Genomic DNA, 18565 nt, shown 5'->3' with positions numbered 1-18565 from the left:
AGTGCTATCACAGTCCCTCTCTAGCATGGCACACGAGGCAGGACACAGGGTTGGGAGGAGGAGACGTTTGCTCCAACAGTGATCTGTTGCATCACCCTGGTCCTGTGACACCTTCCCATCAGGTCCCCGTTCAGCCCACATCTGACTTGCTGACTCAGACAACGGGCTTTTTGGGGCAAGGCATGCAGAAGAGTGCCTAGAAAAATACAGCCCCGGTCTCAGCGGGGATCGTAAGAGACTGTTGTGATAGAGCTATCACAACAGTGGAAAGGGGACTGAGAAGAGAGAGTATTGGAGCACAGCTTTTGCCGAGGCGTTAAAAGCTACATAGCTAAATGCTTTGACAGACATCTTGAATCACGCACAACAGGATGCGAAAGGACATTAATGATCTAAAGTCAATGTGTCTGTGTACTTTTATTGTCTATCATATTAAAGACAGTACCTTTATTTTTTTAACTGTAGGATCCTTACTTAATTTGACCTACATGATTACCTATAGTCCACCCAGTGAAGATGTATTAAATATTCTTAGCTCCTAATGTTTCCCTACATAAAATATACAGGATGTTGCTGGATATGTTGAAAGAGTAAATCTTAAAACTTCACATCTAAAATGGAGAATTTTTGCTATGATACCTTATTTCAATGAAGAGTTAATCCCTAAAAAGAGTTTTTTATGTTACCAGACATCACAATCCGGCTGTATTTTTTTTTATATATAGATTGAATATTTATAGATTGAATTTTTTATAGATTGAATTTTTTATAGATTGACATCAGAATAATATATTTGTAACTTATGTTACATTTTAAAAGAAATCAAATCTGATTACAGCTAAAATCTTAGGAATATAAAGTTATAGTGTGTGACTATAGTAGATAAAGAACTTAAAGAATGTGTAGTACTGTACTTTTAGCTGATTATCGTTGGCTTATATTTTCCTTTAAGAAGCCAAGAAGATTTGCTTCTTGGAAACTCCCTACCTTTCCATCTTGATAACTGAAAGACCAATCATTGAAAAGGTTAGATTTCAAAAGAGAACATAGTATACATTTTTATGCAAACTAATATAGATAGTGATGAGAATCATACTGCGCAGAATCAGCTAAAAGAGGTCAAGAAGCGGACAAGTGAGGAAGACTATGAAAGACCACCAGAGGGCTTCTGAAGACCACCAGAGACCTTTGCTGCGCCTGCATGAAGAGACATATACATATGCTAATGATTTACTGGAAAGTTGATGATTATGTATAACATTTCCCAGAAACTTAATGAATATGTATAACAGGTGTGTATTTAACTGTATCATTAGACAAGACAGGTGCACACGATAGGTGGAGCGATCCCCCGTGTGCCCAGTGCTGCAATAAAGGAGTGCCTGCTTCTTAACTTCTCATTGCTGTTAAGGAGTTTTATTCCGGATTTCGGCAACAGTTTTGGCGACCCAGATGGGACCTTGCGAGTGAGACTGGACGAGATCGAGTGGTGATCGAACTCCAGCCAGCACCGAGGGGTTCTCGGGGAGGAACCATCACTCTCGACTCACAAAGCTCCTCGCAACGTTCCCTGGAGAAAGGGTAAGGCACTTCTTCTTTGGAATCTGTTCGGATAGCCTGCCCGTAAGGCGCGGCGAAAGCTTCGCAGGGTTGGGGCTCAGAGGGTACCCGTCTGTGTAGAAGCCTAGGCGTCTGCCCGTAAGTCATAAGCGAAAGCTATTGCTGGGTTGGACATCTGTGTATCTGGGACAATTGTCATTTGCATTTGTTTGGTATTTGGTATTTGATACTCGATATTTGATATTTGGCATTTGATATTTGGTTATTAATATTTGGAACTTTGATAATTGATATTTGGTGCATTTAGTATTTGATATATATAAGTATAATGGCATTAGCCAAATTATTTAAGAGTAAGAGTATGGGAAATATAACCACTGATGAAAAGATACCGAAAACATCACCATTGGGATGTTTATTGGCACATTGGAGTGAATTACATGATGATTTACGTAAGAGTCAAATGATTGAATATTGTAATCATTGGTGGCCTTTGTATGTTTTGGAAGATCAGGAAAAATGGCCAACGAATGGAACTTTAAGTTATAATACTATATTACAGTTAATGTTATTTTGCAGGAGAGAGGGTAAATGGAGTGAAGTGCCATGTGTGGATCTGTTCTTTTATTTGAGGCAGAAAACGGATTGGCAAAAAGAATGCAAGTTAATTAGTCGAGAAAATTTGGTGATGACATTAACTTCAGAAAATAAGAAAACTAAGAGTTGTTGTTCAGCTTGTGATATTGGAAGGAGATACATTAAATGTACGGTACCAAAAGATGATGAAATGGAACTAGAATTAGAAATAGCCCCACCAAGGGAGGAACAGGATCTCTCTCCCTCACATTCACGGGAAAGGAGTATTGAGTCAGGGAGAATAATTTATTGGATAGTACTGAAAAACAGATGGTAATAAAACTGGAAAAGCACAAGCAGAGGCAGCACTTATGAATGAAATGCTCTCTGGAACTTTGGAACAGAGTTTTCCTTCGGGAGATCCCCAGTGGGATCCAAATGACCCTGTACACAGGAGAAGGTTAACTCGATATCAAAAATAGGTATTGTATGAAATAAAGCATGCAATGCCAAAAGCTTTGAATTGGTCTAAATTATATGAGATAAAGCAAGATAAAAATGAATCTCTCTCTGTGTTTTTGGAAAAATTGAAGGAAACCGCTAGAAAATATACTGATTTGAAATTGGAGACAGAGGCAGAACAACAACAATTGGCTTCGATTTTTTTATGAGGCAGTCAGCACCTGATATAAGGCAAAAAGTCCAAAAATTGGAGGGAGAGGATTCAAGAAATTTAAATAAAATGTTAGAAACAGCATGGAAAGTCTATAATAATTAAGAGAAGGAAGAAAAGCAAAGCAAAGAAAAAAAAAAAAAAGATCAGAGACAGTAGATTAATAGCTGTCTTAACAGGGAATGCAGCAAGAGGAAGAGGACGAGCTCGGGGAAGAGGAGGTTTTAGAAACTTTGGCAACTGGGAACCTAATACACCTCTAGGAATGAATCAGTGTGCATATTGTAAGGAGGATGAACATTGGAAAAGGGATTGCCCTAAATTGCAAGCAAGTCAGCAAGAGGCTGCAAAAATGATGACTTTAAATGAATGAAGGGGACCGGAGAGAAACCCAGCTGAACCTCTGGTTACAATTAAGCTGGGAAATGATAAAGTTGAATTTTTAGTTGATACAGGAGCAGTATATTCTGTTTTGAATACTTATAAAGGGAAATTGGGAAATAAAACAGCGAACATAATTGGAGCGACTGGGAAACAGGAAAATAGACCATTCTTTCAACCCCTTGATTTAAATTTGGAAATAAGGCAATTACGCATGAATTTTTGTATGTGCCAGAATGTCCGATACCCTTGTTGGGTCGAGACTTGTTATCCAAATTAAATGCACAGATAGCTTTTGAGGGAGGAGAAATTCTTTTAAAAATACCAGAATCAAAGACAGGAGAAATATTGATGATACAGGAGAAGGTTAAGATTCAGGAGATGCCACAAGAAGTTGATGATGCTGTGAACCCTACAGTTGGAACACAGAGATACTTGGAGAATCTCAAATGACACAGCCTGTAAAGGTAGAACTGAAGAAAAATGTGAAGCCAGTGAGATTAAAGCAGTATCCAGTTAAACCTGAGGCTAGATTGGGAATCAAGAAATTAATTGATAAATTTTTGGAATATGGAATTTTAGAGGAGTGTAAATCTGAATATAATACTCCAATTTTACCAGTGAAAAAGCCATCAGGAGAATATAGATTAGTACAGGATCTGAGGGCGATAAATCAGATAGTGAAAGACATATATCCTGTAGTGACCAATCCATACACACTTTTAACAGCTCTAGGGGAGAGTCACCAGTGGTTTACAGTGCTTGATTTAAAGGATGCTTTCTTTTGTATATCCCTGGAAGAAGGAAGTCGAAAATTATTTGCTTTCGAGTGGGAAAATCCAAAAACAGGACGAAAACCACAATTGACATGGACAAGATTGCCGCAAGGATTCAAGAACAGTCCAACAATTTTTGGGAGCCAATTAGCAAAAGAACTTGAGATGTGGAAACGAGATGGTCCCAAACCTGGACATTTGCTCCTACAGTATGTAGACGACATATTGATAGCGACAGAAAAGAGACCAGCGTGTATAAAGGTAACAATTGATCTTTTAAACTTTTTGGGGCTAAGCGGATACAAAGTCTCTAGAACTAAGGCCCAGATAGCAAAACAGACTGTGATATATCTGGGTTTTGAAATCTCACAAGGGCAAAGACAGTTGGGAACAGACCGCAAAGAAGCAATTTGCAGTATCCCGGAGCCGAGAAATACCCACGAATTGAGAACCTTCTTGGGAATGACTGGGTGGTGTCGGCTATGGATAATTGTCCTGGTTTCAGCTGGGATAGAGTTAACTGTCTTCCTAGTAGCTGGTACAGTGCTATGTTTTGAGTTCAGTATGCGAAGAATGTTGATAACACTGATGTTTTCAGTTGTTGCTCAGTAGTGTTTAGACTAATGTCAAGGATTTTTCAGCTTCTCATGCCCAGCCAGCGAGAAAGCTGGAGGGGCACAAGAAGTTGGCACAGGACACAGCCAGGGCACCTGACCCAAAGTGGCCAACGGGGTATTCCATACCATGTGACGTCCCATCTAGTATAGGAACGGGGAAGTGGGGGCAGGGATTCGCCGCTCGGGGACTGGCGGGGTGTCGGTCGGCGGGTGGTGAGCAATTGCACTGCGCATCATTTGTACATTCCAATCCTTTCATTATTGCTGTTGTCATTTTATTAGTGTTATCATTATCATTATTAGTTTCTTCTTTTTCTGTTCTATTAAACCGTTCTTATCTCAACCCACGGGTTTTGCTTCTTTTCCTGATTTTCTCCCCCATCCCACTGGGTGGGGGGGAGTGAGTGAGAGGCTGCGTGGTGTTTAGTTGCTGGCTGGGGTTAAACCACGACAATAATAAACTATGGTCTGTTGGCTAAACCATTATATGAAGCTCTTAAAGGTCCACCATTTGAATGGGGTCCAGATCAGCAAAGAGCTTTCAAGAATCTAAAACAGGCCCTGATGACAACACCAGCTCTGGGACTTCCGGATCTGACTAAAGACTTCCAGTTATTTGTACATGAGAAACAACACATTGCATTGGGAGTGCTGACTCAGAAGATGGGAAGTTGGAAGCAACCGGTTGGATATTTTTCCAAACAATTGGACTTTGTAAGTAAGGGCTAGCCTGCTTGTTTGAGAGCAGTAGCAGCCACTGTGATGATAATACAGGAGGCCCGAAAATTGACTTTGGGAAGGATGATGGTGGTATATGTACCACATATGGTGATATCAGTGTTAGAGCAAAAGGGGGGCCATTGGCTCTCCCCAAGCAGAATGATAAAATATCAGGTAATTTTGATAGAACAAGATGATATAATTTTGAAAACCACTAATTTAACTAATCCTGAAGTCTTTTTGAGTTCTATACAGGAAGAAGGACAACTGGAACATGATTGCCTGACTACCATTGAGTATGTATATTCCAGTCGAGAGGATCTGAAGGATGTACCTATGGACAATCTGGACTGGGAATTGTATACAGATGGTAGCAGTTTCGTTGAAAATGGAATCCGCTATGCAGGATATGCGGTAACCACTGAAAAATCAGTTATAGAAGCCAATGCTTTGCCAAGCACAACTTCAGCTCAGAAGGCGGAATTAGTGGCTTTGACAAGGGCTCTAGAATTGAGTGAAAAAAGAAAGTGAATATCTGGACTGATTCGAAATATGCATTTGGTGTGGTCCATGTCCATGGGATTTTATGGAAGGAAAGAGGATTATTATCCTCTCAGGGGTCCAACATTAAATATAAAGAGGAGATTTTGCATTTATTACAAGCAGTTCGGAAACCAACTGCAGTAGCAATCATGCACTGTAAAGCACATCAATCAGGGAATACAAAAGAGATTGTAGGGAACAGATTAGCAGATAAATCAGCTAGGGAAGCAGCCAAAAGGAATGCCCTACAAATGGCATTAATTCCTACAAAAACTATTGCATTACCAAAAGAAAAACCTAAATATTCAGAGGAGGATGAGAAATTGGGGAGATTATTAAATGCAAGGAAAAATTTGGAAGGATGGTGGGTGACATCAAAAGGACAAGTAGTAATTCCACCATTTGTAATGAGGGAAATAGTACAGACAAAACATAAAGAATATCATTGAGGAGCAGAAACATTAGTAACTCTTTTGAAAAGGCAAATAGTATCAGTGAAAATGCTAGAAATAGCATCGATTCAGAGATAATAATGAACAAGTTGGCTACTTCAATTAGTGATTTAACTAAATTACAACAACCTTTACGATCTTTGTTATTGACTTTGGAGACTAACCAGTGGCTGTTGTCAAATATATTACCAAAATAGGAAAAGGTAAATATAAGGGACCACGAATTGATTACTGATGCACTTGGGGTGGTCCAAAATAACCTCTCTTTGACTCTCAGTTGTATCCAGACTCAAATATAGATACAGTCCGTAGCCGCCTCAATTATAAGAGAAGGTGAAGAAAGTATTCTCCCTACTGAAATTCGGAAAATAATTTGGGACAGTGCCACTGATTTTGAGAAGGAACTCCAATCCTGGTGGAACCTGGTAAACTTTACTTATGATCCCGTTACAAACACAGCTACAACTTTTGTACTTACTATATATAATGCTACCATGTACCCAATTTATCCCATTATTACATTAGGGTTGAACCACAACGGAACTATACTCTATCCTTTTGAGCATAGAGTATGGGCCCGAAAGGAGAATGAAAAACGGCAAACTGTTAATTTAGAATCTTGCATTGTACGGGAACAACAAGGATTTGTTTGTGAAGGTAATGCAATTGAGACACAAGATATTTGTTTAGATACTGAACAAAATATTTACCATTTTGAGATTCATCCTAATGAAAACCCTGAAACAGTACTTATATATATTGGCAAAGGCTGTGTATGTTTGAGGACTGTTTGTGACTTTTTATCTGTAGACGAGGTAGTCGTAGAGACTAAAAATCATTCAAATTATTGTGTTTGCAATTTTACTAAGATTGTTGGATGTGACTTTTCCTATTCGGCCCCGGTCACGTCTCACCAACTTTTGCAATCTAACTACATGTTGATTCATGAATTACTACCTATACCCATCGGAATGAATCTTGCTTTGGTAAAACAGTTATTACAACACAAGGATTTAGTTGAGATTTTGGAAAAAATTAGGCAAAATGGACAGAAAACCTTAATAACTGTTCATAACAATGTGAAAGAAATACACCGAGTTTTTGAAAGAGTGCAAAAAGATGCAGAACATAGATGGTGGGACACACTTTTCAGATGGTCACCTACTGCTACAGGCATCCTGAACAAGTTGTGTCACCCCATCGTGGTTCTTTTGATATTGGTTTTGATCAGTTTGACTCTGTCAGCAATATTATATATCCTAACCTCGAGAATGATGAATCGGTTAACACGTTTGACTCGTGAAACTTCTTTCAATCATATGATCGTCCAAGCTGTTGCAAGACAACAAAATGGACAAATAATCCCAGAACCTCCTCCAACATATAGTAAGTGATCAGTAAAATTATAGTGAAAGTATTGAAATGATTTTCAAAACTTTCAAAGGGGGGAAATGTTACATTTTAAAAGAAATCAAATCTGATTACAGCTAAAATCTTAGGAATATAAAGTTATAGTGTGTGACTATAGTAGATAAAGAACTTAAAGAATGTGTAGTACTGTACTTTTAGCTGATTATCGTTGGCTTATATTTTCCTTTAAGAAGCCAAGAAGATTTGCTTCTTGGAAACTCCCTACCTTTCCATCTTGATAACTGAAAGACCAATCATTGAAAAGGTTAGATTTCAAAAGAGAACATAGTATACATTTTTATGCAAACTAATATAGATAGTGATGAGAATCATACTGCGCAGAATCAGCTAAAAGAGGTCAAGAAGCGGACAAGTGAGGAAGACTATGAAAGACCACCAGAGGGCTTCTGAAGACCACCAGAGACCTTTGCTGCGCCTGCATGAAGAGACATATACATATGCTAATGATTTACTGGAAAGTTGATGATTATGTATAACATTTCCCAGAAACTTAATGAATATGTATAACAGGTGTGTATTTAACTGTATCATTAGACAAGACAGGTGCACACGATAGGTGGAGCGATCCCCCGTGTGCCCAGTGCTGCAATAAAGGAGTGCCTGCTTCTTAACTTCTCATTGCTGTTAAGGAGTTTTATTCCGGATTTCGGCAATACTTACAAGATCATATCCCAGTACTTAAAACAGTTGGATGTTAGATGCTCCAAAGCTGCATACCCATAAATACAAGAACTGTTTCTCTGGGCAAAAAACCAAATCTGGTTAAAGATGATGTGAAAGCAGTGAATATGTAAATGAAAGATTTAAAAAAGAAAAAAAAGAAAATAAAAACAAATAGTTATAAAAACTAAAAATGTATAGGTAGGCATGCTAGAGAAATAATCAATACTTATTTAAAAATAACTGTTTTTTCTAAAACATATTAAGAAAAAAAGAAAAACCTCATGTGACACATAAGTCTTAGGAGCGTAGAAAAGCCCAACTATTCAATACCCATTTCTGATACATATTTGGAAAGAAGAAAGTGGCTGTATTCTTTCTGCATGATGCTGAAAATCTGTACTGAAGATAAAGCAGCATTTCTAAATGAAAATATTTTCAAACCAGCCACAGGAGGAATTTGAAAGGAATTAGTTGTGAAACACTTTGAAACTAATGTTATTATACAACAGGTTCTGAAATACAAAGAAAATACCAAAACAACTAGAGGCTTGCAGTGTTAATTGAATACTAGAAAAGAATGAAAGTTTCTGAAAATCGGTGTCTATAATTCCTACGTAATACAACATAACAGTAAATTCTTGTGCTTTAACCTGGAATTGAAGACCAGAAAATGACATCAGGGAGTGTATTTTCATGGTAGATGGGCCTTCTTGAATAACTGTCTAAAAATGCAGATCATCTTTGTCAACTGTATTACTATTACCTTCTCCAGACTAATCAAGGCATTTGACCCACAATCACATGGCTTTTAAATTCATTAACGTAGTCCCTTTTTTTCCATACAGCCCAAATTTTGGCTTTAACTATGTTGTGGCCAGAACTTAAGTTTCATGAAAAGATGCTGTTCTTAGTAGCTGATTCCAAAGAAGAGGTTGTCTATTGCTCTCTTATCTATTTTTAGACCTCTTTTTTTAATTGCAACTGAAAAACAAAAGTAAAACAGAACAAAGAAATATTTCTAAGTAAAAAAATACCACTACCACCACCACTTTTCCAAGCACTGTGCCTTTTTCCCCATGTTCAGCACAGCACTGACAATCAGGTCTGTGATGGGAAAAAGACTCCTCTCCCAGGTCAAGTCAGTGCTTTTATTTTCTCTGCAGAACACAGGAGAAAGGCAACGTTCACCTGCTTTGACAGATGTATGTACATCTTCAAGTCTCAGTCACCATATAGCCTCTGCCATTCTTAGTGCTGTAGTGGCACTTGCTCTCCTCTGGAGGAAACAACTACTTTTTAAACATTTTGACCAAATAAAGCCTCAGGATTGCTACAGAGTACGTGGGTGGAACACAATGACCTGCGGTATACAGGACTGGGTGATTTAACATCCTCTCTGGATAAACTCTGCTAAGTGATCTCATGTGCACAAGTCCTGCAGGATCACTGTAGCTGCTGCTGGGCTCTTCCTCCCCACTGCCCAGCCACCCTCTTCTCCTGACATCAGGTATACAGGACCAACTTGCCCTCCCAGGGCTGGCTCTCCCCAGCAGGTGACAGCTGATCGCTCCAGAGACTCATTCAGATCCATATTTTCCCATCAGTCGTTCTTCCTGGTATCTGTATCTTGCCCTGTCACGCAAGTCAACTGCATGCTGGATCCCCCATGAGCATTGAGGGCAACGCAGCAGGTAGTGAGCATAACACCGTGCATTACTTCTTTGCATACAAAAAGTCACTTCCTTATGTGTGACATCAGTTTTTAGCAGCATATATTCAAATTCTGTCACAGATCTTTAAATTCCATACATTTCTGCAAACACACCTCCATATAATACTACAGGCATTTTATCTACACTTTGGTTAGTCTTCTAATGGATTACTGATTCCCTGCTGCTTAGTCTACAGTCTAACCACTTACAAGTTACAATATTAAATTCCTCATTAGTTTAGTCATACAGCTACAACAATTAAACTTCCCATATTTAAGTCCTCACAGATTGCTTAGATTACAGTTTAGAATATGGTATTATTGCTCAGATGGGGAGCTGAGACATTAACATATGTATGGCAAGGATTTCTGCTAATTTTAGGTTCCTGCTTTCAGAATCAGTTTCACAGATTACTTAAAGCATAGCTTTTACAGATTTCAGTGGCAGCTGTGAAATGAACACTGCCACATCAGAATGATCAAGTAAAAAAACCTAGAAAACCTACCATATAATTATTATCCACTTACGAAGCATTTAGAGCATCACTGTCTGGGGCAAGAAATGGGAACAGAAATCAATTTGCCAGAGCAGAGTTCAGTTGCCTTCATCACATGTCCATCATTTTGTAATCTCCAGCCTCATTCACTTTTTATCTTCTACAGCAAATGAATAAAGGGTCACACAGGCAGCGTAATTCACTATAACTTTGTGATTCATTCTTCAAATGCAGTACACAAAGCACAAGTTTTTGTGGAGTTATAGCATGAGGAAAACTTAGTATGTGCACATAGGACTAATTAAGATTGCATCCTTTATCTCTATTCCTAAGCACTGAGTTTGCAAAATTAGTAACATTCTTTGACATAGGTAACATCCTGGGCTATTAAAAGAGGAAATTGGTTTTCCTCTGACATTTCATAACATGACACCATGCTGCATCACTAGTTCAGATCCTTTAGCCTGCCAGACCTTCCGCGTTTGAGAGGGTAGAGTGATCCGATAGCATGTTACCAGCCCCTGAGCAGAGGTGTTATGCAGGAGACATTTTGCTAGAAGACAGTGAGCAACAGGACAATCTTGAGCTTCCTTCTGGCTTTGTAGCACAGTGCTCACCCCACTAAGCACAGCTCCTTTTTCTGCTCAGTCCCATCTTTTCCTCACCCTGGCTGCTTACCTCACTTTCATCCTTTCTTGCCTAATCACTACTTGCTTCCCATTCTCTCCTCCTCTTCTGCCTGCACAGGGTCCCAGTTCTGGTCTCACTACCCTCTGACTTTATTGTTCAGACACTCTCTTCTTGGAGCTCCTTGTCCTTCTCCTTCAATTAATTCACTGTTCCCTGCTGGCTCCCTCTCACACATCCCTTTCCTCAGTCTCTACCCTCCCAGACCAACAGCCTTTCTGATTTCCATTTTCCCTTTCTAAGTAGCATTAGCCTTTTGCCTCACCTCTCTGCTCTCTTGTCCCACCTTCCTCTCCCTTTAGCCCCTGCTTTCAGTCTCCTCATTCAGTCCTTCCCAATACATTTGCACCTTCTCTGTCTTTCAGACACAACCAATATGGCTTCCTGATCCTCTCAGCTTCCTAAACCTCCCTGCCTTGAACCAGTCATTTCAAAGTCTGATTTGATGGCTTCAAAGCACAGGACACATGGCACCACCAGGAAACCCTCACAGAGATCACTGGTGACAGTTCCTCTGATGAGTTGCACGCTGGTCTCTAGCATCCAGGAACATGCATTAGAGAAGGTTAATTTTTATGCTACTGCAACTAGGCTTGAACAGGCTCATTAACTCTAGTAGGATGGCCTGTCAGAGGACTATCTCTCAGACAGTGATTTTGTAGAGGAATACTGTAGAAGTCCTTATTCGTTTAAGAAAAGGCATTGCTTAATACAAGATTCCCAGAACTGTTCAACATAGGCAAAGTACCAATTCCTCACTTTCTGAAAAATGGAAATTATTTTGGTAAAGTTTTGCTTGTCTTCTTGCTTAAGGTAAAAAAAGTCCACACTGCACATAAAATTTCAGAGCAAATGGTTCAAGTCTGGTAGAGTTGCTATAAACAGTCAAGGCAGGTTTGCAAGCTGGGTAGCCCCTAGTGCTATTGATGGCGAGGTGAAAGCATCCTTGCCCATGCAGCAGTTGCAGGCAGACCAGCCTGTGCAGATGACAATCATCTAACTTTCAGAGCTTCAGTATTATACAGACTTTTCACTACCCTCTAACTGACATTAGAGGAAATTTTCCTCAGGAAATCTAGTCTTCATCCCTGATTTTCTGTGAGTATATTAATTTTTGTTGTATGCACAGACATACAAGATGCACATTATTCTTCTAGCCACAGGGAAGCCAGATTAATGTCCAAGATAAATGAAAGAAAAGAAATACCCCCAAAATCATTATTACACAATGATTATTTGAGCTTGTGCAAAGGTTGAAGTAATTTCACTTTCCTATTTATAAATCTAGAAAGAATCTTAAAATCTGTTACAAACTATGTAAACAAGAGCACTATCCTGCACTGCCATGTCCCAAATGATTCGGAATGGTCTCTTTCCCACATTTGACAGAAAGCGTTTGGTATAAGAGATCTTGGCCTTGAAAACAGCTGTCACATACACGCAGCACCAGAAGGGCTAACAAGTTTCAGATGGTTTTAAGAAAGTTTTCCTTGGCATTTTGAAGTGAGGGTAAGGGAAGGAAAAAAAAGAAATATGAGGGGAAGAACAGAAAGAGGAGGGAAGGGGAACTGTAGGCACAAGCAGAAATAGGATTGGGAAACTTCAGGTAGGGGCACAGAGCATACAGGGTTAAAATAGGAACAGTCGCAATTGTTTTCCACAAGGAGCCTGCCAAATCCCTTTTGGAATTCACTTTGAATAGTTTTAGATACTAATGTTCTTCTGTTTTTCTTAATGATTGATAAATGGATTGTTTGAAAGTCTGTCACTTAGCCAAAATCCAGGAGGACAAAGTATTTTTTTGTCCCCAGAAAGCTAGTCAAAGTGACTCTAAAGACACAAATGTGCACTATTGTTGTTACAGCGATTACTGTTGATTATTTTACTGAGAGAAGATGTGGCAGCAGCCAGCGCAATGCCAGTCACATGCCTAAGTGACCTGCTAGCTTTGCAAGGGGGGTGAGCCACTCAGGCAGATGTTTATCCTGGCTACCCATTCAATACTGCCAGTTCCACAACTGGAGCCTGAAATGTACTTTTCTGCATGTTACAATTGATGCTGTCATGCTGGCAAAACCCATGGCATAGATGCTGCTTTGTTTTCAAAGAAACCCTCTACCTGGTATAGTATAGTCCACATGGGAAAGTAGTCAGGAAGGTGCCGAGAGTTGCTGGTGCATAAAAAGCTTGATTATTTGGATTAGTTTGATTATTTGGATTTTGGAAGGAAAAGCTTTCATATAAAGAGACTTACTGAAGAATCTGAAGGAAGAGAGTAAAATAAAAGAGCTATTGGAGTTATTTATGTGCAACTTTAGCCATTGAATAGAAAACTAAACAGGTGTAGATTGACTTAATATGGATGGGTCAGGCAAGAGAAGTTTTTGTACAATATATATTTCTCATTCTACTTTTTAAAGAATTAGGAGCATCTATGAGCTGTAGAAATTAAAAAAAAAAAACACCAGACAAAACCCAACAACAACAGCAGCATGCGCTCCCAACAAAACTCTACAGCTGAACTTCTAGCAGTCTATAAACAGCAAATCCAATTTCTAAGCACAGCTATACTTATTTCAGGAGTGTTTCTTTTAATATCAGCTAGCCTAAAGACTTGAGCAAAGCTTAAATCTATTGTGCAGATGAAATCAGCCAACTTGTAGATGCGGTTACAATTCAGAATGCTGGCTGAAAACTCTGAAAGGCAGTGAAGCTACGAACTGTGCACTGAGCTAGGTTGGGAGAAGTGGCACTAAACAGATTTTGGGGCAAACCAGAGCACAAACAGGTGGCAGAGACTCCAGGCATGCATGTGCTTTAATCTATGAGTGCACTGCTTCTCTCTTTGACAAATCTAGATGAGCCATGTGATTTTCTTATAAATGTTATAATATACTATATATGATGAGCCAATAAACATCTAAAAAGGTAATGGCCATCATACCTATAATACTAGAAGGCCTGTAGTCATTCACTGTCCTCATCTGCTATCCTATTTTGCAATATGCTTCAATATATTTCAATAAGTTTTATAAATTCCACAGGTGAGATTAATTTAATCCAGCAGAAATATACCAACAATGATTTGCACATCTTGTATGAATGTTTCAACATTTTACTGTTTTGGTATAGAAAACAGTAATGTGAAAGGCTTAATTTGTTGAAATCCTTTAGATTTTAGTCTGCATACCTTGAAGTACTACCTTTAAATATTGGATTATTGCTCATGGATAATGCTGGTACATATGAAGCCAGACTTTGCTCACAGGCTTGATAAAAATCTCATTATCATAGCCTGCTTAATTCCAAATACATTAATATCACTGTTTTTTCATGCCTGCAGCTCACATATTATGTATTACTCCAAAACATAATAGAACTGCTTAGAGTTTTTCCACAGATTTAACTAAGCTTTGCAATGGTAAAAATAACTGTAAGAGGAGCTCTATTTCCCAAACTCCTAATGTGGGCAATATCCCTTACAAATCTTATGTTAAGCAGCATAGTATGCACACGTAACCCCAAAAAGGTTTAATTTAAAAGTGGGAGAGAGAGCAAGCTATTGTTTAATACAGAAGAAGGTGGCAGAATTCAACCTTATGCTCCTATTAGTTTAACAAAACAGTTGATATTGCAAAGGCTAGCTATTTCATCTGCAAAATTAATAAAATATTATTTTAGTATTGGCAATGTGCAACAAAATGCAATTTTAAATATAAAAATTACAGCTAAAGAAAATGATAATCATTAGGAAAATCCAACATATAGATCAGTATCAGCAGCTTCACAGGGACAGCTTTACCAAAGTCAAAAGCAGCACTTACAAACAGGTTACTTGAATGAAATGAAAAAAACATTACTAAAGTAAGCAGAAGGTCAGGTGTAACTCCCACCACACTGAAGGGATTTGCATCTGACAGAAAACTTAAATTTAATTCAGTGTCCATCTTGCATGCTATACTGCCTATCATGCTGTATCAGAGGGTAAAAATTCCTGCTACCTTCACAACCTACTTTTCAAGAGCTACCAATTCTAGTAGTGCTTGCACAGTACCACTACAAACTACTGAACTGGGTCTAAAATGTGGATTTCATGGCATCTGAAATGAGTCACTTCTATATGTACCCTCATTAAATATTTACAGCAAGCATTCATGCAATATTTAAACTGTTTCTTATTTTTAAATTTCAGCTCATAACTATTAATAATAACTCTCAAAGCATTAAGTACAGAAATATCTGATCCTTACATGTAGCTAGTAACCTTGAGAGACTGCATTATACTTCGATTCTATCAAAGAATAATTGCCATGAAGAACTGTAAAATAACACTGAGATATCATAGTTTTAAAAAAATCCACTACTGAAGTTTATCAGCTATCTGCTTTGCAATGTTCAAAACAAGAAAAAAAAGTCAGGTACACTTACCCTTGGTACCAATAAGCAAGAACATATAGAAGCAGCAGTCAGATGTCATATCTGTCCTTCAGCAATTCAAGGAATAAAGTCAATGAACGTTGTCCCTTAAATTGCACACCAGCCAGCGCGCTGCTCGTACAGTCTGCTTCTGACAGCCTTCAGCAGTGCATGAAGCAAGCTCCCTTCTCTCCCCTGCCTTCCTCCCTTACTCTCCTTTGTGCTAGGTCTCCCTCTCTCCCCCCTCTCTGGCACACACACACAAAAGTTTCCAGGATCACACCGGCTCCTCAGGCTCTCCCTTTCAGGATGGAGTCTGCTCTGCGGCAGGCAAAGGCTGGGCTGTGTGCATGGACATGAGTCTGCCCTAAGGAAAGCTGCTGCTGCTGCACAAAACACAACCAGAACCAGAGAATTGTCATCAATAGTCCAAATTTTTTTTTTCTTTAATTTTTTTTTTTCTTAAGTCACAATACTGTGAGAGGCCTGAAAAGTACAGTTTTATTTAGGTAAATCTGTTTGAAACCAAATATTTTCTATAGTTTAGATAAAAGCTGGTGGTTTTTCAAGTAAGGGGAAGTGAAATTTATAAACACAGTCCCTTTGTAGCAATCCAGTCACTCACTGAAATACAGAAAAATGCACAATGTAATTTATTTCCAATAACAGCATGTCACTATTTTTTACACATTAACCACTCTTGATGACTAATCCTAAAAAAAAAACCAGTCTGAAAGAGCAAAGAGGGATGTTCAGAAACATATACTATATGGGAATAAGATTTTTCACAGATTTTCTCCTTATTTAAATACTTCGAGACATTCCTATATGACCCTTGACTTTACTGTTACCAGTAGATCATGGTGTACTCCATCATATATACAGTCACACAATTAAAAATCTTTTACAATGTGAAGGCTAACACTCATCAGCACAGCAAGATATATTTCAAAATGAGTCAGTCAGTCGAGATGAACTCAAGACAAGGAGCTAAATTTTATCTGCCCTCAAGAGATTCAGATTTTTTAATATTTTCTTTTTAAAAGAAGCTTGATAGATTCAACAGCTTGCCAGGATGACAAGGGTCAGGGGACACCAGTAACGTGTCAGCAGCTACATCAGGTACCTAAGGAAGAAAGCCTCTCAGACTAAGAAAATATGAGCATGCATGGACACATACATGAAATTGTGAATTTAGAGAATAGGAAAAATCTCTATCATAGTCAAAGGCAAAGTCCACATTGTTGCTATGGCAAAGTTGTCTATAAAATAGATATTATGAACTGCCAGTCTCTTGATTTCTAGTATAAAAGAATACAAAATATAGAAGGGGTTAAAACAAAAGGTTCTTGTCTATGGAAGCCCCAAGAAGTATGTCGGCATCTACTGTACCAACACCAGTACTAGGCAGTGTAAAGGCAAAAATTGATTAAATGGATTAGGGACCTACAAAAAAATTTCTTAATAAAGTGGGGACTAGTTTTAGAGCATATCAAGTAAAACCACACTTACCTCAAACAACTATTCAAGATTTAAGCTAACGTCTAGATATTCTAGGGCTAATGCCTGAGCTGAAAAGGGCTTTCAAGGTGGGAAAGTAAGAGGAAGAAACTGAACCAAGAATGTGAAGAATAGAGAAATACACTTTCAAGGAAAATTAAAGCTCTACCTCTTTACTGCAGGATGAGGTAGAACTGATGTTCTAGAGAAAGTTTTTTTTCCCTAGTAGTTTCCTCTGTGGCTTTCTGCTTCTGATTTAGTCACCTCTATTTGAGATGCATAAGAACCATATATGGTTTGGGAATAGACCGTTTTTACCTGATAATACAATAAATCGAGCAAGCTGTTTCTTCAAAAAGCAGTCTGATCCACTACAAAAGGTCAAAATTTTCTACTTCAGAGTAAACAGGGAAAATCCCAAAATATGGTACATACCACCCACATACATTTTCGGAAGCTCTGCCCCAATGGGAGTTGTCACTTTCCAGCCTTCCTCTTTTTCAAGGACCTTTAACAAGGATACTCATTAGTTTATTTTGGTGCAAACACTTGCTCTATGGAAAATCCACTGAGATCTTCCCCCTTCTAAACTTCTTATACTTTCATAATAATACATAAAGAAGCAGCAGCACTTTCCAGCTCATTCTCTCAGTGTAATTATATTTAAACCAATAAGCTAGAGCTACAAACATGCACATTGCTGAATTCTGGAATGCAGAGCAGAAAAAGGAGAGGCAAGCTCGTTACCAGAGCAAAACATTAAATAGGACATTACTAGCTTTTGCAAAACAGTTTTGGCTTACCTTACTGAAAGCATTCCTACTTCTTTGAAGAAACACTTCTGTGCATTAGAAAGGCAATAAGTAGTTCCCTCCTGCCTAAAACATAAAAAGCTACAACATTATGGTGTTTCAGAACTCTGTTTTCAAGAAAACAATAGGCTTTATATGCTAATTCCTTACAGAGCAAAGACATAAGACATCAGAATTACATCTTTGCTTTAAAAAACTTTGAGAAGACATTTGCCTTCATTAGGATGGTCAGTATTTGCTTGTATTTCTACTTACAGCAATTCTACACTTGAAATTCCAAAAACATCACAGAAAACTGTAGTATGGGTTATGATGCAGATGTTTACCTCTTAGTTCCAAGAAATAAGCAGGTTAAACTAAATTCACTGGAATAAAAAAGGTGCCATTTGACTTCTTTACTGGTTACTGACAAATGCTTGCAGTTTGACTTTCTGTCTTCACAGTTATCTGGTACTGGTCTAAAGCATGTCTAAAATTGCAGAGTTTTAAAACTGTAGGAACCTACTTGTCAGATCTGTGGGGGACCCCCCGCGCCCTGACATTCAATGAA

General features: G+C 38.5%; 1 protein-coding gene across 1 annotated transcript in view; it reads right to left on the bottom strand.

Moving 5' to 3' along the window:
• The window catches only part of RXFP1 (relaxin family peptide receptor 1), a 59336-nt gene extending 43215 nt beyond the window's left edge, over window positions 1–16121 (bottom strand). The window contains exon 1 of the mRNA XM_052778185.1: window positions 15716–16121. Within this exon, the coding sequence (XP_052634145.1) occupies window positions 15716–15764 (49 nt within the window). The 5' untranslated portion in view covers window positions 15765–16121. The remainder of the gene's footprint in view (window positions 1–15715) is intronic.
• Between the last annotated feature and the right edge of the window lie 2444 nt (window positions 16122–18565).

The sequence above is a fragment of the Harpia harpyja genome, chromosome 2 (genome assembly GCF_026419915.1).
Source record: "Harpia harpyja isolate bHarHar1 chromosome 2, bHarHar1 primary haplotype, whole genome shotgun sequence".
Taxonomy (NCBI): Eukaryota; Metazoa; Chordata; class Aves; order Accipitriformes; family Accipitridae; genus Harpia; species Harpia harpyja.
Note: the sequence above shows the minus strand (reverse complement) of the source record. Positions and strands in the feature narration are given on the sequence as shown.